The 24,746-nt window shown below is 39.3% G+C and overlaps 1 protein-coding gene across 4 annotated transcripts in view; it reads left to right on the top strand.

The window, feature by feature from the left end:
* LOC6031562 (SKI family transcriptional corepressor 2) overlaps positions 1-24,746 on the top strand; it is a 122,924-nt gene that overhangs the window by 72,911 nt on the left and 25,267 nt on the right. For 3 of the 4 annotated variants that reach the window (XM_038261092.1, XM_038261085.1, XM_038261098.1), the window contains one exon: positions 16,534-17,971. In XM_038261092.1, coding sequence (XP_038117020.1) covers positions 16,534-17,796 — 1,263 coding nt within the window. In that variant the 3' untranslated portion in view covers positions 17,797-17,971. Of the gene's footprint in view, positions 1-16,533; positions 17,972-24,415; positions 24,492-24,746 lie in introns of those variants that run through there. The other variant, XM_038261103.1, reaches the window with a different exon arrangement.

The following is a 24,746-nucleotide window of genomic DNA, read 5'->3' as shown; positions in this document are numbered from 1 at the left end:
AAACAAACAACAGAATTGGGCAAAATACGGCGGCAAGTGTTCTAAATTTAGCCCTAAAGACGTGGAGGAGGACTTTTCGTGAATAAAAAACAACTATTTATCGCATTCTATACCGTTGCTGGTAAGAATCTCGATACTGACAAGTGTGTGATTTGTTTGGAGAACGGTTTCAATCTTAAATTTAGAAAAATAAGTTAAAACTATATTTATATAAAATAAATAAATAGAGAATAATCTAGCAGTAAACATTCTCGTCAAACAGATATTGCGTTGTTGTTTGTTGTTTTATACATTAAAGTTGCATACAATCGCTTACAAAGTTTAGTACAATTTTGGGAGTTGAATGCACTGCCATCTGTTGTTGAACTCCCAAATTAACGGTTATCGAGCTGAAATTAAACTGAAGACCTGATCGAACAAAGTTCTAGCAAGGTTAACAATGATAACAAAGAAACGATAACCAACAGTGTCTTTGTGTGGGTGAGGTCAGGGTCGTAAAATTCAAGATCTGTTCCTTCCTATCCGCGTTCTGTATTAATTTCACCCAGAATATATTATGTATACATTAAAAGGACGCGACGTTATCGAAGGCAACGAGGATGACAATAAACTTGAGCTTTCTTGCTCTTCTTGATAGTGAAGGAACGAACCCAAAGAAAAATATCGAGCGATTTGACCTTCAGGGTTATGGAGGGAAAATGCATTTTTCTGTGTTTTGAGCGTTTTTGCCTTCCTCACTTTACTGAGGAAAGGCTATAAAATCACTCGAAAAACGAACTGTTTAATTAGACCTCCTAGACCTACCTTCATTTGTACATATCGACTCAGAATCACCAGCTGAGCAAATGTCTGTGTGTTTGGCTGTATGTAGACATGTGTATCAAATCAATGTCACTGGAATATCTCGTCACAGGCTCAACCGATTTTGGCCGGAATGGTTTTAATCGATCCGTCTTAACGTCCCCTAAGTTGTTATTTAAATTCATGCAGTTTTATCATGTATTTAAAAAGTTATGTTAAAAAACTGTTTCATATTAAATTAAAATGATGGTAAAAAGGGTGGTTTTTTCATGAAACCCTCACATGTTATATATTTTTAGAAAGCATATGAGAAGACCTTTCTTGTGGATTAATAATTTTCAAGATCTGACTTACCTATCTAAAATTACAAGCAGTTTAAAAAATGGTCTGAATTTACATAACCTCAAATGTTCCCGTCTGATCGCCACGTAAAAAGCCTTGTAGAGGGATACCATTTTCCTGAAAGGCGGTGTCTATATAATCTTGACAAAAATTCTGTAGGAAGTCTATTTTTTACTCGTCGCTTATTTTTATTTGGACCTCTTAGGTGCTGCGATCACGTTAGGGGAGATCCATAAACCATGTGGACACTTTAGGGGATTGTAATCACTCTATAAATGAGAGGAAGGCACCAACCACCTAAAGGTGGATTAACTAACGTTTTTTTTTTTTGTAGCATCATATCGAGAAAAAATTATCCGAATCTATGTTTAAAGGCTTGAACAATTGGGTACTAAAGCCCTATGCCAATTTTTATGTACAACGGTAAAAAACACGATTAAAAACCATTTCTGATCACTTTTTTTCATTTTAATGCAAAATTTTTTTTTGACAAGACAACATTTTTTCGATGGATCAACTATGGTCCCCTTGGAACGTCCTGTCAAGTAGGAGCTTTTCTGTCAAGAAGGACCGCGAGGTTAATTTTTTCAAAATTGATTTAAAAATCCATTTTAAGCTCTTTATGGTCGTACAAAGGGTCATTGTATTCAGAAAAATAAGCTTTATCGCTGTGAACAATAATATCAGCAATCTAAGCTTCATTTTAGGACCCAATTGTAATCGAAAATCCTGCGAAACCTTCCAGTTTAGCAGTTTAATTTTGCTTACAAGGATCATTTAGCTTCAGTTCAGGCCCAATGGGTGGTTCGTACACCCAAAACTTGACATCAATAAACTGACATGCACCAAATTTCCAACCTATAACTTGCATGCAATTCCTCCAGTGCGCCATACTGCCATCTTTAGGCAAGCATTTCCAACACACGTTCGTGTCAGCCTAAAAGTACACAAATTGTGCAGAATTATCGCAGCTGCCAAGTTTTGCGTGCACCAACATTTATGCAACCCGCTTCATATTTTAATTAAATGCCTGCCGCCGCCACAAACTGACAGCCAGTAGCCAGTGCACCCCATTACTGTCCATTACCCCTTCTCTCTTTCACTCTGGTGGAAAATTGTTTTCCCCCTTGATGTTGAAGGGAGATAGCGCTAGACAAAAGAACGGGGATTAAATTCACTGACATAGATATGCACTGCATATGCGGTGGGAAATTTCTGGAAACCAGTGGCCGATATGATTTATTAACCCCTTTTGCCTTTGTCCATTTTCCGAATAAAGTTTTTTTCCCGTAACATAATTTACATTCTACATTACCCCCACTTTAGGGTTTAAAAATATTGAATTACTTTGAATATTTAATCACCTGTTTCATGAAAATTTTATTGAAACTTGCACGCAATGTTTAACACAATTCCACCAGTCTGGCAGAGCGCCATCTGTTGTCGAGCACTTGCAGCAAAACAAAAATACAATTTCCGTCTGATTTTCATCAAAAACAAAAAGGGGACATCTCTGCTAGAAGCATACCAATTCGCCTTCTACACCGTAAGCCCCATCCCGACCACAAATTCGACCCAACTAACACTCTGCGGTTGGTCTGACATTCGTGTGGTGGTGCGTCCCTTGTTGGCTGGGGGAGGGATTCCGAAAACATGAATTATTAATGATAATTAGGATTTGTTCTGGGTCTGATTTACTGCAGCTCCTCCTGCACGTACACGAAGGCAGGTTCAGCTGCAGCTTGTACCCATAAATTTATAGGGAGTCGTCGACTTATTTTTTTTTGGGCCTGTGCCGGTTGACTGTGAAACGAACAATAAAAATTATCACTAAAAGGCACTCAAATTTGCTGCTCGCCGTCTAAAACTGGCAAAAAGTGCAAGACTCACACACATTTTCCTCCTCGTTGAATTTCCGCTCCTCACGCCCTCACATTTCACACGTTATGATGTGACACAAAAGTGTTTTCTTTGTGGAAAAAACAGCAAGAAAAACACCGCCAGAACAAAGAAGTCTATTGTGTGTGCTGTTTATCCATTCAAACTTTTTTTTCCCTTTTTTTTTACTGAAAGGTAAAAGAACGAGTAACAACACATATACACTTACAAGGAAACGACGTAATTTTCCGTCACTTTGCGACTCGCTACCTACATGTAGGCGTTTCCAGCGTTACAGCGCACCCTGTCATCCGGAAGGGGAAAAAACCCGCACCGCAAATTGAAATCTTTTACTTTCTGGATGCCATTTTGGACGACGACGACGATGATGACTGTTTTGGGGATGGATACCGAAAAAAATAATGTAATTTTAAAGGTCTGATTCCTGCGGTGCGGTTTGAGTTTCTGGAATGCCTCGGTTCAAAATAATAAGCACCTTTTTCGGTAGGAGAAATCCTTCGCATTCCACGTCGTGTTTTGCGGTTCCGAGAGTTTGTTGAAGTTCGATTTTTCCATTTTTTACCAGCTTGGTAAGACGTCCTGGTTGTGAAATCGCTGGAGGCATTTTTGCTTTCAATGCTAGAAGAATTAGGAGGAAATTTCTCCCTTGTTCTGAAAGTAAAAGGAGCAACTCCAGCCCAAAACAGTAATTTTTTAGGTACTTTTTTCTCGACCTTTTCCGATTTCAATGAAACTTTGTAGACATGTCGATTCTCCAGACAATTTTACATAAAAGTCTCCATATTGACCACTGTCCTAAGTCCAATCCTTGTAAAGTTACAGTGGTTTTAAAAATATAAATGTTGAAAAAATAGGTTTTTTGATGGTTTTTCGCAATTTCTATATGACAGACTTGATTTTTCAGTCTCCAAAAAATTTTTATCGGAAAGCTCGTCTAATTTCCCATAAGTTTGCCTTTGACCATATTTCATTCATTCATTCATTTTATTCATTTTTATTTTTAAAATCACTGTAACTTTACAAGGATTGGACTTAGAACAGTGGTCAATATGGAGACTTTTATGTAAAATTGTCTGGAAAATCGACACTCGTGTTCGGATTTTGAAAATTTTGATGTTTAGAGCACTTTTGAAAAAAACAGTTTCAGTAAATGATTTTTGTATTTTTTTAGGTGCGTTGCTCCATCCTGCATTTTTCATGAGTCTTTTTGTAACATCTTAGGCTATTTTCACAAAAATTTGAACGAAATAAAATCGTGGGCTCACCCTCAAATTTTACTTTTAAACTTAAAAATCAAAAAATCTCATAAAAGTGGAGTGTTTTTTTCTTTCAGTGTATTTTTTTCGGAAAGCCCGTCAAATTTCCTACACCCAAAACTGGCAGCGCTAGTCCGAGAGAATGATGGTCTCGAGTCGAGAGAATAGTGGTACCATTCACGGACGCAGAGAACACAGCTCGAGATGGGCGATAGAACTATTCTCTCGAGATTCATTTGCAAAAAAAGTTCATCCGTCAAACAAAAAACCAAAAGTGTCGACAACGGGAATCGAACCAGAGACCTTTGATAAACCAATCCAATGACTTAGCTGCCTCGGCCACCACAGCTTGGTGACCAAGGAGAAGTCAGAAGTCGATGTATGACACTTGTTGGAGATTTATTGATTCAACTAACGAATGAACTCATTTGTTATGATGGTGTGAGTTGGTATCATTATTCTATCGATTTTGGCACTGAGCCCTCAATAAATTTTGAGAGAACGATTATCTCGACTCTGAATTTTGGGTGTACAAGTTTGTCTTTGACCACCCTTCTCAAATGTCATTATCGAGTATAACTGGCTCCATATTCACAAAAATGGCTTATATAAGCGTAGGATAACATGTCTACAAAGTTTCATTGCAATCGGAGAGGATCGGGTACAACCGATTCCCTATTTGACATGGAATTGCAAAATGCTCGCCGATGGATGCAATTTTAAAATTTGTTTTTTTCAAATGTTTCTAGTTGAAATTTACTTTAAAGTTACTTGATCTGCTCGTTACTAATAATTCCTTTTTCTCTTTTTTTTCTTTCAGGTTAGTTTTTCGAAATCCTTCCTGTAGCGAAAATCCACCGGAAGCTGCACGCCAACGGAAGCTTCTTCCGGTATTTTCCAAAAAAAACCTGATTGTTCTTCTTTGATACATATAGCTCGATAAACTTTTTTTTTTTGCACCATCAATCATAAACAGCGCCATCATCCGCCCACCACCATCGACCTCATTAATCATCATATATCTACACCCATCTCACATTATTCCATATACATACAATCTAATGAGACACCTTGAACTCCGAAACCTCGCCGCAATTTTGCTCGCAGCCTGTGTGTGTGTGTGGAGTCAAGAATTTTGACTACGCCGCGTTCTGAATTCCGGACGAAACTTCAAAGGTTGGAAATTGGCCGCTCGTTAACCGGCGCTGTAATTTGCCCTGCCTGCAGGGCAAGCGAAATGTTGTGCGGTTGCTTTCAAATTGGTTGAATTCTGCCTTCAAATCGTTAACTAGTTAAAGCTGTATCAAATTTGTTGCTTTCTATTGGCAGTCAGTGCTCGTTCATAGGTGGCAGCACGGCTTGGATGCAGATTTGTGTCAAACATTGCATGCAAGTTTTTTTTAACGAGACAACAACTCATTTTGCAATTGCATGACCGACTTCGGTGGTCACCATCGACGAACCTTGTGAGCTAATGACCTTTTGTACACACAGAGGCAGAGCGCCACCAACACCTTCAGCCGGGTGGTTCTTCTTCTGTTTTGGCACCATCTTTGACCGCGCGCGCCGTACCGGCCAACAATAACAACCATTTGTGGCCTGCAGCGGGAGGACAATGGCCGCAACCATCAGAATAATTATCGACCAAGAATCATCATCAGCAGCACTCTCCATTGAGAGTGTTTCATCTTTGAAGCTCTAATGGAGTCAGTGGTGGAAAATGTTACTCGGTGAATTTCTCATCAGGGAGGGTTCACTTGGTTAATATATCAGCAACATCAGTGACGAAATTTTGACGATGTTGAGTTGTGAGTAGGAAAAAAACGAAGAAAAATTCTTTTACATTCGCGGTTTTACTCACGATTGAGAATTTTTCCACCTCTGCCTATGAATAGCTCGATTGGAAGCAACACCAAGTTTCAGAAACCGACCAAAGATGGGGCACCCGAGAAGAAGACACTTCGGCCCCGGAAGGACCGGCCACGATGGCCAGAACAAGACAGCAGATAGCTGCTATTCAGAAATGGTGGTGGTAGAATAGCTAGTGTAATTATTACCAATCTAACCATCAATTTGCTACATTACGATGAACTCATGTCGGGTCGAGTCTCGGCGTTTGGTTTGATGGCCAGCCAGACCAGAACGCACGGTGGAGGAGACCCGGGGGCAATGCAGAATCTCCGACACAGAAGCTGTGTGGAATCGGAATTGAAAAACAGCCGAATCACCCGCAAGTCTCTTGAGTGTCATGAGGGAAGGTGAGGTTGAAGCCGCTCTCCTCCCCCGCGCCAGGAGTCATGGTGCTACTGAACCTTCGTGCGGACGGTCGGTAGCGGTAAAAATTGGTGAAACTGATCCAACACGTAGCATCGGTGGAGAATTGCTAGACTTAGAAAGGTGAATTTTCTTAATTTGCCGAGATGATTGCTAATTTCTATTTCGCTCATTTCGCGATGACTCTCAGATTTCTCTGAAACTATGGCAAATCTAAAGTTATTTTTTTTAAATACATATGAACTACTGCGCAAAACAATTCAAAAATCTTATCTAATTTAACGCAATATTAATGCTTGCAGTACGCCCGAGAAACATCCGAAAATTGATACAAAAATTAAACCGGCCAGCCCTACCGCTCTGTGTTAATCGCAGAGAGGATTCTGAGAACGGATCACATTTCACAGAATCTACAGGGAGGAAGCTTCGATTCAATTTATAAATATTTACTAACAAACAAGGCGTCTTGAAAGCAAAATTTCTCGAAGAAAGCCAGAATATTCAATTGCAATCCTATTTAGGCCATAAAGTACTGTCTGTGGCCTCCACGCGCCATCCATTCAGATAATTCTATCTATCATTGCATATTTAGCACATAAATGTCCCCCGCGCGGGCAGGTCTTGCAGAGTCCAGTTATCAGTCGCGTTGTAACCCTGCAGGATTTACACCTCATTTAATAAATTGCCCTCACGGACGATTAGGTCCGAGTAATGACGACGAGAAGAAAGCGGCTTAGACGTGTCTACCCGCGGTGCAAGCTTGAAGGGGGTTGAAATCGGTCAGAAAGTGAGTCCCACCTTAGTGGGACCAAGATTTATTCTGTTCCTTGGCAACGCAGGAAAATAATGAATTAAACCGGACCACGAAGCTGGTTTGGGTGGAGTTTGAAATGAGTTCTGAGCGGGCCTAGTGTAACTTCACCTTAAAGTGAAGTATGCAGCTTAACACAAGGGGTTGGAAACTCTTAGAGCTATAATTATTATGTCAACCAGTATATCAAAATATATGTTAGTATACTTATTATTTCCTTTACATATCGCCAGTATACTTACCAATATACTTACCAATATACTGAGAGTATCTTAATATACTAACAGGTTATTGCGTTTCGGTTAGTATACTAACAAGTATACTGGAATATCGTTAATATACTCAGTATTTTAAAAAAATATTAGAGTTTCCAGCCCCTTGGCTTAACATAAAATCGAATAAATTAAAATAATATGAATTAAGCTTTTGAGTTAATTTTCTCTTAGCATTTTTTTAAGGTTGGTAATCGCAAAATTTTATATTTTTTGGGACATATTTGATCAAGAACTAAATTTCCTGTAAACATTCGTGAATGTGACTCTACACCTTCGTACAAAAAAAACCTCTGCATGTCGCCATACCTTCTTAAGGGGTTACATACTTGTAGAAAATCAAAAAAAATCATATTTCATATTTCAAAACATGATTTTCAATCACTCCTGAAAATCTCATGAAGATATTCCATGATTTTACTGAGTTAGAGACGATATAAGTTCAGAATTTTGCCATGCGCAAAGCCAACTGTCTAACTTTCTGAGTGATTTTCTTTGAACACCAAGTTAATTTACGGGTGCCACGATATCTCGAGATGGGACGGATCAAATTGGCTGAAATTTTGGGTGAAGACTCCCAAGACATATCCCGTGTGCATGACGAAGCCCGATTTTGAAATTTAAAACTTTCAAAAAATACAAAAATCAAAAATTGCCGATTTTTATATGAAAAACAGAAAAATATTTTTATCTTTTTTTAAAATAAACTTTTTGAAAATCGGCCTTCGTCATGCACACGGGACTGGTTTAACGAGCCTTCACCAAAATTTTGAGCCGATTTGGTCGAAGCAATGTTGAGATATCGTGGCACCTGGTTTTTGAAACTGCTAACTTCAAATAGCTTTATCCCGGAAATGATACAACCAAATGTCTTCAAATTTGTTTTGTTAATAGATGAAAATGCATATTTTAATGCGCTGAAAACAGATTTTGAAAAAAGTTTAAGTGTGTGCTCAAACCAACCTCTGACATTTTTGCCGATTTACATGTATGTAACCCCTTAAGGTGAATCAATGAATGGCGCCTAACAAGAACACGTTTTCCAAACCACACGAACACGGTGCTGTGCCGTAAAAACAAAACGTGAAACCGTTTCTCGTATTTTTTTTATTGTTGGAGGAAACCTGTTTTGGATTGTTTTTTTTTCGCTCTCCCTGGCGTATTACTCTCAGTTTACTATTATACAAAGAGGAGAAGATATGGGCTGGGCATACAATGAAATTAATTTTGATTAGTTCTGACTTTAATCTGAACAGTGAAAATGGAAGAAAAAAAATCAGATTTTCAACTGTGTTTTATTTTTTCATAAAATCTAAAGCAAGTGCACATTTTTTTAAAAGCTTGTTTTATTAATTTTTGACTGGTGCAAATATTTTTTAAACTTTTTGTCACCTTAACTTTTCAAAAACCTCACGAGCTCATAGTTCGTGTTCCAGGGAACAACTTTGTCGAGGAGCGCGAAAAAATTCATCAAATATTAACAATGTCACCGCTGAAAATTTCAACTTTTTTTTCAAGCTCTTCTGGCAACCATCAGCTTACTTGCTTGCATGAGCGTCGCGACGGCTACCCTGAATATTTTTTGCCGTAGCAGGAAGTGCTGCCAGAAGAGAGTGAAGAAAAATGTGAAGTTTTCAGCGACGAATCTTTTCACACTCTTCGGCAAAGTTGTTCCCTGGAACACGGACTATGAGCTCATGAGGTTTTTGAAAAATCAGCAATTCTCTAAGAAATCGGTATTTTTTAGAATTTTAATTTTTGTATTTTTTTATCCGACTGAAATTTTTTTTGGTGCCTTCTGAAACGACAGAAACGATGTGTGAAAATTCAAAAACATGTACCTTTGAAGGAATTTTTTGATCGATTTGGTGTCTTCGGAAAAGTTGTAGGTATGGATACACGCTTAAAAATTTTTTTGGTTATTTATTATTTAACTTTTTGTCACTAAAACTTGATTTGCAAAAAAAAAACACAATTTTTTTTTTTTTGATATGTTTTAGAGGGCATAAAATGCCAACTTTTCAGAAATTTCCAGGTTGTGCAAAAAATCTTTGACCGAGTTATGAATTTTTGAATCAATACTGATTTTTTCAAAAAATCGATATATTGGTCGCAAAAAATTTTCAACTTCATTATTCGATGTAAAATCAAATTTGCAATCAAAAAGTACTTTAGTGAAATTTTTATAAAGTGCACCATTTTCAAGTTAAGGCCATTTTTAGGTAACTTTTTTGAAAATAGTCGCACTTTTTCATTTTTTAAATTAGTGCACATGTTGCCCACATTTGAAAAAAATATTTTCTAAAAGCCGAGAAAATTCTCTATATTTGGTTTTTTTGAACTTTGTTGATACGACCCTTAGTTGCTGAGATATTGCCATGCAAATGTTTAAAAACATGGAAATTGATGTTTTCCAAGTCTCACCCAAATAACCCACCATTTTCTAACGTATTCAATATAACGCCCTTTTAAAATGTTAGTCTTGGTTTAAAAATTTTGAAAATATTTTTTTCGAAAAAATCGGAAAATTTTACGAATGTTTCATATTTTAACATTGTAATTCGGACCATTAGTTGCTGAGATATCGACATTAGAAAATGGTGGGTTGTTTTGGTGAGATTTAGAAAACACTAATTTTCATGTTTTCAAACATTTGCATGGCAATATCTCTGCAACTATGGGTCGTATCAACAAAGTTCATCGAAAAATGAAGTTGAAAAATTTTTGCGACCAATATTTCGATTTTAAAAAAAAATCAGTATTGATTCAAAAAATCTTAACTCGGTCAAAGATTTTTTGCACAACCTGGAAATTTCTGAAAATTTGGCATTTGATGTCCTCTAAAACATAAAAAAAAATGAAAAAAATTAAAATTAGTTTTTTTTTGCAAATCAAGTTTTAGTGAAACGAAACTATTGGCACTACGCCCCCCGGGGCATGGCCTTCCTCTAACGTGGGATTTCTGCTCCAGCGCCTCTGACGAGACAGGAGAAACCGGGACCGACGTTTTACTTCACCATCCGATAGAAGCTCAGTGGATAAGGCGGGAATCGAACCCGCGTCTCATAGCATCATCGGGATCGGCAGCCGAAGCCGCTACCCCTGCGCCACGAGACCCACTTTTAGTGACAAAAAGTTAAATAAAAAATCACAAAAAAAATTTACCGTGTATCATTTTTTTTTTCAAACTTGTCCATATCCACCTACAACTTTGCCCAAAACACCAAATCGATCAAAAAATTCCTTCAAAAGATACAGATTTTTGAATTTTCATACATCATTTTTGTATGGACAGCTGCCAAATTTGTATGGAAAATTATACGGACAAACTAATGATGCATAATGGCTTCTTTTGGCATACCGAAGGCACCAAAAAAGTTTCAGTCGGATTAAAAAATACAAAAAAAATCGAATGACCGAAATCTGAGAGAACTGCTCCTCTAATGACGGTATGAAATAATAAGTCTATCTACTAAAATTAAACAAAACAATGTTTGGCCGGAAACGTGAAAAAATATCTGCTAGATTTTCATGACTAGATTTTGATTGATGTTTATCGATAGAAATATTAAAAAAGGCATGGATCAAAATTGTTAACTTTTGGAGCGAAAACACGGATTAAAAGAAAGTCAAATAAAACTTTCAAAATCTTTTATGAAAGTAATATTGTACAAAATATGATAATTGGCTTCTCAAATATTGTTAAGATTAACGCCATGTCAGCTAAGCGCCACTTCTGTCAAATCACGAGCACATTACGATAACGAAATCAGCACAATTTGTGAACGATTCCCGCAAAATGCTATGACGTTAATGATGTTGCAGCTGCGCAAAATGATTAATAAATTTAAAAAAAAATAAAACGCATAAAAGATAAACCAATTTCAAGCAGCCGCCGCCACAGCACAAGTTGAGCATACACGGAGAAAAAGAGTTCAGAAAATCCTGAACAAGCGTTCATGAAAATGGGAACCACGAACAAAGTGTTCAAATTCCATGGTACGTTTTTCATGAACACTTGTTCACGATTTTGGGAACTCTTTTTTCTCCGTGTAGCTCCATCGAGTGGCCTGCTTCGAGATAAGGAGTGAAGTCTGCTCGGAATTGTGAACTTTCCAAAAATTTGCGGCAAAAGAACCCCAAAATTAGTTTGCGCACAGATTGTGGCCGCTGGCCACACTGCTGCCTGCTAGGGGTGCTTTCGGCACTTGAAGCAACTGCTTGTCTTAGAGTGGGGTTTTTGTTTTATTTCTTTCTTATGTTTCAGTTTTAACTACCGCCCCATTAACGCCTTGCGGTCTCAAAACTTTCGAGCAGCGATTTTCCCACTGAACTATTTGTTGAGATTTTTTTTATCTTGAAGAGGATACACTGTTAAAATGTATGATTTAAATCAAAACCATTTGAAATGAGATTTTTCCCTCCAAGATTTCTCTCACAGTGCTCCCAAATTACCCCATTACGGGTCGTCTTGTTTTTGCTTTATGCTCTCCTAAATAGCACAAAATAGTTTTTATTAGCTCTATTCGGTGCCCACCGTCAAGTGGGGGAGCAAGATTCACCATAGAAGAAAAAACGCCAACCAACCAACGCCCGCTAGTGGCTCTCTGTGGTTAATCCATTTTCCAATTTTCCCCTCCCACTGAGATCTGAGCCATGCACTCAAGATTTCCTTCCCAACATAAATCGAGTGAAATTATGTGGTCACACGATCGTAAAACAACATGTTTCGAGTCGGCTTCTGGTCTAGTTATATGGAAGTGCATGGTGATGATGATTATGATTGGAAAAACGAGAACGAAGCGGACCCCAATTTGGGCACCCGAAATCGCCGAAAGCTAATAAAATTAGTGGCCCAGACTGACTGTGGGGTGGGGGAAAACGACGCCGTGGAAATTGTTTTACGATACTTTGAGGAGGCTGGAATAACATGGAAAACATATCGTAAATGATTAAATGAAGGTTTACTATACAGAAATTTTAATTACAACAACCAAAAATTTGTCCGCACATCGTCGCCGTCGTGCTAACTAGTCATTTTGGGCCAAATTGAGTTAAGAACGCCATTTTGTGCAGCTCACAATACCTCACCTTTTGACCTTCACAGATCCCCAAAATTCGATTTCAATCCTGAGATATTCAACGAAATCCGAAAAAACTCCGTGCATTTTTGTCACTTGAAAGTAGTTTCAATCTTGTCGTGCTATCTTGTCACTCCCTGAAAATTTATGTAAGAACGCGTTTGACGCACGTACAAGTTAGACTACCGTGAACATTTGTAATTATAACTCGGGACTCCAGCAACCAACTTCAACCAAACTTCGGAACAATGCACATAATGCAAACACGTGCTTTCGTTTTTGTTTATTCAAGGTCAAACATTAAAACGCGTTTTTCGCGGAACGTCGAAATGGCGGGTGCGACAAGATAGCACGACGACGTCGACATGCTCATTTCATGAGGATGCACAAACTTTAAGGTCGCCAGGATCTCGAGCATTTTGATAGTTCCCCAAAAAAAAACAATTTATTAATTTACATCATTAAAAGTTTAATATCTCGTGAACATTGAACACAATGTTAAATTTCCTCAGGAACACGATGGAATACGACAAACCACGTGGACACTTTTTTTTGGAAATCTCTGGAGTGCTGTCTGGTCACCCTAATTGTAGAGAAACCATTTCTGAAAAATAAATATTTCCTGAAAAAAAGAAACAACATTCCTACATTCTCATATATTTCAAATATTTCCTGAACAAAGTTTAAATAACTAACGCCCTTCTGAAATGTCATTCTTACTGAAACTAGTCCCATATACACAGAAATTGCTCATATAAGCCTAGGATAACATGTCTACAAATGTTCATGGAAATAGGAAAAGGGTTGACTAAAAAAGTACAAGAAAAATTCCTGTTATTGGCTGTGTAAAATGCTCTAATAAAAGATTTAATAATTAAAACTTTTTTTAATTTGAAATGTTGCAGCAATTATTTCAAACAATTCATTCAAGTTTAACTACATTTTTTTAGGATGAAGTTTCGACCAAGAACGTCTATTAGTAATACTTCATGCAACAAGTTGCAAAAAGAATATTTTTTCAGCACGAGTCGTACATTTATAAAACAAGGTTCACCAAGTTGGGTAATTAGGACGGGTACTTGAAAAAACAAGTTTACATGACTTTTTTTTTGCAATTCCGGTAAACAATTTTAAGTAAAATGTCCATTTGTTTACTCAATCCACCGTTCAAATCAAACCAATATTCAAAAGAGTTACTTTTGCATACTCTCATCCCATGGGTGCACCCATTCGGAACACCCACAAATTCGGAACACTTTTGTGGTGATTTTTGTCAATAGGATGCAAAATTCAACTTTTCTGTCGACCCTGTCCAAATTGCCTGTTCCATGATTGTGGGGTGCCTCCCACAATTGTGGAACACCTGAATTTAACTGATATTTTCACAAAAAGTTATCAGTATTCATCAAACATTACTACACCCAAAGTTAAAGAACGAGAGAATAGTCCTCACGAAAAGAAACGTGAGGAAAGTGCTATATTGCGAGAGTATAGTCCTCTCGCGTGTTCATTCGGTCATTGGAACAGTTCATCCTTTGAAGCCACTCAATATGGACAAACGACCGGCACTTAGTCACCGAACTATGGTGGCCCATACGACAAAGGCACGGTTCAATACGCCGAAGGTCTTGGGTTCGAGTCTCGGTACCGGTACTTTTTTTTTTTTGATAGATGAACTTTTTTTGAAAATGAACCATGAGTAAAGTACTCTCGGTAGTTTCGGGATTTGACCTCTCCGTCCGCACACAATACCATTTTACTACCGAGTCGTGCTCTTTATCCTCTCGTATGTCGATGCCCAGTTCTGGGTGTGGGAATTCGTAAAAAATGTTTAACTAAGTTTCCTTTTGAATTTTGTAACAAAATAAATCAACATAAATTCAAATATTCAATAACAAATTTTACAAAATTCAAAAGGAAACTTAGTAAACACATTTTTTACGAATTTCCAAATATTTTTGATAAGATTTTATGTGAAATGTTTGATAGAAAAAAATCTTTCAACATATTTGCAATAACTTAAATTTAAATTTGCTGGATAACTATTTTTTAACAAATTCAATATTTTTTCACGTTTTCAAAGCGATGTTCGTTCTGAATACAATAATTGAAATACTTTTTTTCATTCAGAACGAACATCAAATGGATTTTTTCGATATTTAAGTTTCCCGTAACTGAAAATGAAGCTTTATCTAAAGTTATTTGCCCATACTCAAAAAAAAAAAAATCATTCGGGATCATTCGGGAAAAAATGAAATGACTAAATGAATTAAGTTCAACAATTAAAAATTTTACCACAAAAAACATTGCCAAACTCAAGTTGGAATATTTTATCAAATATTCAATCAATGTGATAAAATGAAACAGAATCATACGTATGCGCTAGCCATAATTGTTAAAATTTAGCTCAATTTTTATATTATTTTTTCATTGACTTTGTTGTTGTTGTAAGAACAAGAGGTAATGTTTGATAAACAAAAAAAAAAATAAAAAAAAATGATTCATAATAAATACTATAAAATTGTGTGACAAATACATTTAGCGTTTGTTAGTATTGTTGATGTCTTAAAAACCTTTTAATTCTCAAATAGATTAAAATAGTGGAAGAAACCTTTAATTTAAAGTAAATTACTAAAGAAGAATTGAGTGAATTTAATTTGAAAATCGTTCAAAATATTACAAAATTATTCAAGAATAAGAAAAAAAAATCAAGCAGGTATGCTTAGGTATGCGACTTTTCCCGACTTTTCGACAAAAATTCACAAATTCCCGACTTTTTCCCGATTTTTAACGGATTTTCGAGAATTCCCAACTATTTCCCGACTTTCCCAATTTCCCGACTTGAGTGGCCACCCTGTCATAACTTTTCAGCCCTGGTATCGAAAAGTATAGCTTTTCGATTCTGTTATTTTTGGTACAGAAAAGTTAGCTGTAAGTAGACGTTATCCAAGATCTCATTGTGGAAATATCTATAACAGTAGTACAGCAATAATCATTACAAAACAGAAGACGCTTAGAAAGCCATTTAGGCGAACACCGGAGGGAATCCCACCAAGTGCGTCAGCACAACTTACATTGTGTATGTATATGTTTACAACACTCTTACGTGCGACAACGATTCTAAAAATGAATCAGCTTGATGGTGCACCTCCACCTCCACATCCATCATAACTTGCGCGGGGGTGGAAGCAAATCATGTGTGTGTGTGTATGAGTCGTAAAATTGGATGAATGAGACTAAGCGAAGAAGAAAACAAAAATACAAGCACTTAAACAGGTTTCTCAACAAGAAAAACAAAAATGTCGATAATCGCTTGCTAAACGAATAAAGATCCTGCTGGCGAAGGTTCGATGGTGGTGGTGCTGGTGGATGACGGAACAGGTATTACGAAACTCATGTGTCACGTAAACGGGTTTTGAGAAGGTGGTAATTGCTCCTGTCATTTGGTGATGATTTTCTTGTTTTGGTTCACGTAATCCAGCACTCCCGTATTATTTACCTGTCGGACCGATTACGCTCCCATGAGAAGGGTAATCAGAGCCGAGTTGTTTACCGGGTTTTTGTGTGGGGGGGTTTGTGTTTTGTTTTCCTGCGGGAATTACGCGCTCTCTACAAGGTCGATTAGCGGTTCGTTGATTGACTCATTAACGGTTCTTTTTTTTTTCTTTTAATTCGAGCGCTTAAAGTATATTGAGTAATCTGAGTTCTTTTGGTACATCCAAAGGGCTCTGCCCCCCAGAGAGTTGCATGCAAGCTGACAAGCAACTAACACCTCTTCCCATACTAATACTCTGTAGATCCGCACCGTGTACATCTATGGGCAGCCGATCATCTCGCTGTACGTGGAACAGCAGGAAAGGCTCTGTCTCGCGCAGATCTCCAGCACTCTGCTGAAGGACTTTAGCTACAATGAGATCCACAACCGCCGGGTTGCCCTCGGGATCACCTGCATCCAGTGTACTCCGGTACAGCTGGAGATCCTGCGCCGAGCCGGTGCCATGCCCGCTTCATCGCGTCGTTGCGGGATGATAACTCGACGCGAGGCAGAACGCCTCTGCAAGTCCTTCTTCGGCGAGTGTTCCCAGCCGGCCTTGCCGGAGGGATTCCTGTTCAACGTGTTTCACGAGTGCGCCTGGGGATGCACCGGAGCGTTTTCACCGGCCCGGTACAACAGTTCCCGGGCCAAGTGCATCAAGTGTTGCTATTGCAACCTGTTCTTCTCGCCGAACAAGTTCATCTTTCACTCGCATCGACTAACTCCGCACGACAAGTACGTCCAGCCGGATGCCGCAAACTTTAACTCATGGCGCCGTCATCTAAAGCTCCAGGGATCACCACCGGACAAGATCGTGTACGCCTGGGAGGATGTCAAAGCCATGTTTAACGGAGGAACCCGCAAGCGGTACATTCTGTCAACGGCTCGCAAGTTCAACGCTGCAGCCGCAGCCAGTGGTGGTTCCGTATCTACCGTTGACAAGTCGTCCAACTCGGTTATCGACGTGGGCCGTGAACCGGTTACTTCGTCTACCGTCTGCGACCTGTCGAGCACTTCATCCGTGGTCACCAAGAAGGAAGCGACCGAACCGATGGACGCCAGCTACAACAGCGACAGCTGCAGCAGCAGCACCAGTCCCTTCGCCCACATTCCGCACCTGCTCTCGCAGCCAACGCCCGTCACCGGAACCTCCATCGGACTACCACCGACCGCAGCGCCACCATCCCCGGCCGCGGTCGTCGCCGCAAACTCTGCCGCCGCTGCGGCCAACTTTGGCTTCAAGCTGTCCTGTCTGCAGCCGTTCTCGTTCAACGGAATCGGACACTTCCCGGGCATGGTGTCCAGCTCGGGCTATCTGGTTCCGCTGCTGCGTCCGACCAACCCGAAGAGCATCTCCGCGGCAGCCATGTCCGCGTTTAAGCCGGTGGTGAAGGTCAAGAAGAGGTACGCCGTGGGACACTTGCTGGTAGCGTCACGCGGATCACGAACGTCACGTCAACTCGTTGCATACTTGGTCTTGGTCACTAGAAGGTTCACGATTACTTGGAAAATACACAATATCTGAACATTGCTTCGCTCGTTGCAGCGCACCTGGTGGTCAAATTGCCAAATTGAAAGTTGCTTATTCTGACCACCAGGAGCGCTGACGCCAGTTGGAAGAGGTTTTCGGACTTCGTCTTGACTAAAACAACAATCATATCATTTTTTAAATATACGGTATACCGTCATCAGTCATTTGGTCAGAGGGAGTAAGATTAGGTACATACACATTTCTGCATTTTTGTATTACCCAATATCACCCCAAGACCCAATGTCACCCCTGATGACGGTATCATTTTTTTCTCTTTCTGATCCGTATAAAATGGTGAGCTCCCGCTCCAAAATCACCGGACTTAATTGAATTGTTTGCACTTTTCGGAAGCACTTCCGGTGAAACTGTGTTTTCCGCTGGTATCCCGAAGGGATTACGGAAACGAATCGTGAGAATCCAATGCACAACTTGACTCAACAAAAAAAAAGTTCATTGTCATAATCAAAAACGTGCGATTTCCGCACATTTTGGATCCCTTTCTCTGTGTCGTGGAATTTAGGGATTCAGCGGGGAATATTTTTGAGCTGCTTAATGGCAAAAATTATTTGTCTGATTTTGGGTTTCACTACTAGTGACTCACTGAAATTAAATGACCCAAATTAAAGGAAATCGAAATACTTTACTGAGAATTTATTGTTCGAAATTGTAACAAAATTCTAAAGCTTTCCATCCGTCATAAATGGATTGAACGCAAATTTCCGTGAGTCAATATGAGAGAACAGGACCCCGATTGGTAGGGCATCATCACATTTCCTGGCACGTTAAAAATCCTCGATTCTATTCTCATAGGAGCGAGTTGAAGTTTGCTTTTTCGAAAAGGGAAACAAATATGTTTTTTTACTTCTGGTATTTTAGATTCATAAAAATATAAAAAAAAATCAAATTCGTTTTTGTTTAGTTTTCCGTGCCTCAAATCATCCCACGTGCGAAACTGTTGAACGAGTTAGTAATCGATAGGACGCCTCGATCGGGGTGAGGGTTCAGGGAAAATATTTTGCAGTTTTCCGGCACCCTCCGGCTGCAGTTTTCCCCCTTTCCTGCCATTTTCTGATGGAAAACCACTCCACACACGCCCTCTCATAGCGTACTCGTCGCCGTTATTTGCGTAATCGGTTTCTATCCGTTTGAGTTTTGAATATGAAATATTGGAATTTCGAACTTTCCACCGTGTCAGGGTGAGAGTGTTAGGGGCGACTAAAAAGGATGATAGGGTTTCTCTTTACAACAAAGAGTAGAACACAGACAAGCGTCAAATCTCTTACCACTAAATTTCTCATGCATCTGAAGCTACGAAGTATTTTTTTTTTTTTTTTTTTGTGGCTTCAGAATGTTTGGCAACTGTCAACATGCACATCCGAAATCACTCAGCTTTAGTCTCCCAGCAAGTGAGAGAAAATAATCATTATTCATCACTCCTTTTTGATTGAATTATGAGTGACAATCACCCAAATCTGACGTTTGTCCCACCTAATCATACCTACCTGAGTAATATGTTTAGACGAAATTTAATGTGATTTTGATAAGCGTTTCCCATAAGAAATTTCAGGAAGAAGATTGCTTGCCAGTTTGCTTTGGTCAAAATTTGAGTAATAATAAGTCTAAAGTAAGTTAGTTTTAATAAGCGTCCATGGCTGTGACAGCTGACGCTAACACAAGGAGACTTATTTACGATCCATGACTGGTATACGCTCAGAAACAACTGCCAAATTTCAGTCACTAAAACTCTTTCAATTTCCACGTCGCCTTGTCTGTGGCCAGAACTTTGCGGTTACAAAAAACGCTTAACCGGCGCAGGGACTCGGAGGATTATGCGAACTCCATTCGGGCTTAGATTTAAACGCCGTGATAATCGTGGCTCGTGGAGGGGGTCGTACACGCCACGTTCTATTTTCTAGATTTTTCCAACTTTTTCAACCTGGATTACATGGCGGCGAGCCGTTTCCGAAGGGTTTGTTGAATTTCATATCGATGTCGGCAATCAATGCGGCGCGGCGGTAGAGCAGTTGTTTGGTGGCAGGAAAGAAAATCGATTTGGGGCGATAGGAAATTTGAAGGTGGAGCCTTTGTTGACAATGTTGTTTTATGGGTGTGATAAAAAGATTGAGCAAAATTGTGCCACAGACAAACAGTTGTAAACTTCTTTTAAACTTTATGAATCAATATATCAAAGTGTCAATTTGAATGAACAGATACTCTCCATTGCAAATTTGATTTCTCAAGAGCTCGTTTATCCACATTTGACAGTTGACAGTTTGTCTGTGGATGTCCCTGAAAAATTGTAGAACTTTTTGGTTGAAACTATTACAGAACCTTTGTGGTTTGGTTGAGCGTTTTAGCAGAATGCATTACTGTGAATACAAAGAGACGAACCGGAAAATGTCAAAAGTTTTGAAGCAATTTTTAAAACTCCCCAAACACCTGTTTCCAACGCTAAAAGCGCACTGATGTCATAGAAAATTGTCGATCACGATTAAACCATAACCATCAGGTACATTTACAATTCCCACACGAACTGTGCATGCAGCTGTACGTCACGATTTTTTCGTAACGCACATTACATGTACTCATCATTAATATTGCATTTCTTCTTTTTCCATTCGAACCGCAATTCCACGTAAGCGTCCTTGTACACTCAAACTCCGATGGTTTGACACCAACTGTTGTCAAACGAACGGGGTCACGTTTTAGTTTGACACCCCTTTTACACGGAGTTCACACACACTACCAAACGTTTGTTTTGATAGTGTGCGTGAGCGCCGTGTAAAAAGTGACAGTTCGTCACTTTTTAGTTTGACTTTGACCAACCAACGGGGTACAAACTAAAAAAGTGTCAAACGAAAAAGTGACCAACCACCGGGGGTTGAGTGTACTTTGTTTTTGAATATCCATAATAATACCCACTTCGAATATCTCTGTACACAACTTGGTCTGAAAAAAAAAATTAAATGAGAAGCGAATCGTTGTTGTTCTTGTAAAAAAAAGGGTTTCATTATAAAAGTCTCGTCGCCCTCTAGCTGTGCTGCCGCGTGCTTTCTGATTAATGCTTACTAACTTTTTTTTAAATATCTGTAAGATGCACTCTTACTTGACAAAAGAAGTTAGATTTCATTACAAGCAGCACTCAGGCAGCTAGAGGAAAACGATCACGTAATAATTATGAGTGAAATGAAGGTAAGTTGACGTTTTAAAATGTGTGATAATTATTTAACAACTTTTTATCCGAAAACTCAACTGGTTTCAACGGGTTTTTGACAGCTGTCATTTACACGCCTATTTAGATCTCTCACGCACGCACGCAAAACCACTCAGTTTTCGTCAATAACGAACATACTCAGAATTGAGTAAATGGATCATCTATCAGATTTGATTCAATTTCACTCATACTTCAACAAAAATGCAGTGAAATTTACTCAAATCTGAAAGATGCCTCATTTACTCATTTTTGAGTAGGTTTGGTTTTGAATGAAAACTAAGTGATTTTAAATGGAGATGCAAAAATAGCATAACATTCAGAAATTAGGAATAATACACGTTAAAGGTAAACTCTTCAAACCAACCTACAGTATCAAATTTCAATGTCACATAAAGTCACAAAGTCCCTCTCTCGACCAAACTGACTAGAGACGTCGTCGTCGTCGTCGCCGCAGCCTGGTTGGCGCCAATCGGTTTTCCCGGCACAGCATTTTCCCACTCTGCCTCGCCATACTTTGTGTGATGACGGCCCCTGCCCCATTGTTTGAGGAAAATTGGCTAAAGTGCTGTCATAAATAAAGCTGCAGCGCGGGCTTCAAATTCCAGATTCTTCCTTTGCGCACACACGACGTGTGGAAAGCTTCTGTCGGGGAAAAATCCAAACAGCAGGATAGATTTCGCTGCCAAGGTTGAGCGCTCTAAAATTAGATGGCAACGAGACAAGCTTGGAAAGTCTTAAAATGCATTGTCATTTACGAGCTCAAAAACTGTGAATTTGCAATAAATTATGATTTATTGTTGAATGCTTAAACGCATAAATGAGGTTGCTAAATTAACCGTGCAAAATGACAACACAACTGTCAGATTTTACACGCTAAAACATTCATCAAAATTAAAATTAATCACCTTTACTGAGTATGATTGTCAAACCGTTCTCCGATCTCTGTTTCTAAAGCCCATAAAAACTAACCTCATTCCGCTACGAAGCCATTAACTAGCGGTCAAAGCCTCGGACAGCGATGTCCTCTTCGATTCATTCAGTTTTATTTGCGGTTCAGTTTCTCTGGTCCCCTCCTCCTCGAACTCGCCCCAACTGCCAAGGGCAAGGATTAGTTCAGTGCAGCACTGAAAATCGATAATTGAAAACTTGTTTTAGTGGATTCTCCATTCCATTTTGCTGCTCGTAAAAAAGTTTGCCGTTTTGTTCGGCGCATATGCAACGGGTTGGCAACACTTGAATGGGCCAACATTTTGGCAGGTTTCCTTCAAGGTCAAAGTGCTTACAATTTAACCATTTTAAATGAACGAGAGCAGTGTTGCCGGAACGAGTTTTAACAGAATCTCGCAGTATGGCGCCAAAACCACAGGCTCACTCGACTTCATGGAGCAACTTTGGGGTTCGAATTCATTTCTCGAGTTTACACCGGGCGTCGAAAAGTTGGCCTTGTCGGAGCTAATCCCACAGGATCTCGGCAACAAATGGCAACGTTTTCAAATTGAATGCCGTCTGCTGTCGAATTTGGCAGAACTCGAAACAGCATCAACCCAAAAGTTCCGACAAAAGTGCACTTGCAAGTCGTACCGAGGGAACATCAATGTGCACGTAGCCATCGTTAAAAGGCGGGAAGAAGACCTGCAGTGTTGCCGGTGTTCGTGTGCTTTGCTACGTGACGTGTGATTTAATCTTAATATTTTCTTTCGGAAAGTAGAAATAGAGTCACGCACAGTGGCAAACGGCAACACTGCAATCAAATAATGTGTAAACATAATTTTACCCAATATTGTGGAAGACGGTTACACGCCTACCAAAAAAAAAAACAACGAATCTTATGTCCAAATTTCATTTGCCCCATGGTATCGTCAATGTTAATTTCGTCATTCTAAGAACTGCGTGTTTCTTAACTTCTCAACCGACTGACATTGAGCAGAGGCGTGCCTTTGGCACTCAAAAAATGCTTCATTTTCGCAATCATCATAATCGATCCGAAAGCAACAACAACAACAAGTGGCGTGGAGTCTGTTTGTTTAAAATACCCGCCTTTTGTTTTGTTTGCTTTATTCCGCCGAGCCAAGCTCGTTTGTCGAAAGCAAATTGCACACCACCAAAGAATCACACCAATACCGAAACATTTCTGACAGCTGTTTTTACTATCGCAGTCGCCACCTTCGACGCCATTAACCCCGCACCGCACCTAGAGCAAAATTTAATGGAATTGAACTTACGCAAAAAAGAGCTCAATCGTACACATTTTTGTGTGTGAAGTCGTCGGCTCTGCTTCAATCATGCTTAGAAGAATAGACGGATTGAAAGAGGAGCGAGAGACCTTGAAGCACGATTTCGAAACTCGAAAACCGACGTCTGGTTTTGATTGGTTTGTTTACATTGTGATTCTCCCCCGAAAATTATGCAATACGCTAGACGTTGCTGCCACGGGGGATTCTAGTGTGAAGCAAGATTTCTACACTAACGCAGAGTGCCATGAAGGCGGACGTTATAAAACTGGCAGTTTGGTGTGAGCCCATGAAGCAAAAATTTTTAGCAATAAACACAAAATTTCAGCATATTTCCGTAAGCGTGTAAACTTATTGCAATGGGTTTTGACAATAGACCAATCCAGTTTGAAATGGCCGCTAGGTGGCCAATGGTGTTAGAAATGACAGCTTCCATGTATTTGAATATGGGAGCTCAGGAAAACACCATTATTAAGCAATAAAATTATTATTTTTGATGAAAGTATTGATTGATTAGGTGCACAAAATGTGTCTAGAATATTATTAAAATAAAAACTGTTCGAAAAATTTGCAATCGAGATAAGCACACCATTCGATTCAGCAGGAATTTTGGGCACCAAAAATATATAGTTTTCATATGTTAAGTATTTTACTTTAAAAGAAAATTAACAAAAAGTATGAAAATCGAGACATTTAATATGGGAGCTGTCAAATCTCTCACCATCAAAAAGCAGCGTTGAGCTTTCGCTGGATTTGTCTATAACACACTTTTTGGGAACGATTTAATGGCAATCGCCATTATGGCGTACTGTCACTTTCGTCCGTTGGCTCCAGATGGAAACCACCAGTTCCGTCCGGCTGTTACTCCGTACAAGGAATACCGTCCGAAATCGCTGGCGGGCAGGTAACTCCAAATAAACCTCCAACTTTACCTCGAGCACGCTTCTTCCACTTGTGTGTGTGTGTGTGTAGAACATTGTTCAATCGCACGAAATGAACACACACACGTACCGGCTATCGAAGTTGATTTATTGCCGAAACACCTTCCGTTCGAATTGGTCGTGATTCAACCCTCGTTCCGGCGTAATCGTCGTCGTCGTCGATAATCTCAAGATTTCCTAATTTCCCACACCCACACCACCGGTCATCAGCCATTCGGGTTGATGAGACGTCGGTCGGTGCGAGGGTTTGTTTATCTTTCCTGTTACTTATTTATGAGTCAATACTGCACTCCTCTTCCACGGATTTCGCTCCAATATTCATTGAATATTTATGACTGGACGCGTTTCCGTTAATTAATGTGACTAAAAATCAAAATCTACACTCAAAAAACCTTTCACCACATTGTCTCATGAAAATTCCGGTGGCAGCCAATATTTGATCCAAACCCACGTTTCACATGAGTCATGCAACTGTCACCATGCATTCATGTCAAATCTGTATCATTTTCAAGCAGCATACACTCACACAACTATATGTCACGTGAAATTCCTGCCTGA

The sequence above is a fragment of the Culex quinquefasciatus genome, chromosome 1 (assembly GCF_015732765.1).
Source record: "Culex quinquefasciatus strain JHB chromosome 1, VPISU_Cqui_1.0_pri_paternal, whole genome shotgun sequence".
NCBI lineage: Eukaryota > Metazoa > Arthropoda > Insecta > Diptera > Culicidae > Culex > Culex quinquefasciatus.
This window is presented reverse-complemented; position numbering and strand designations above follow the sequence as displayed.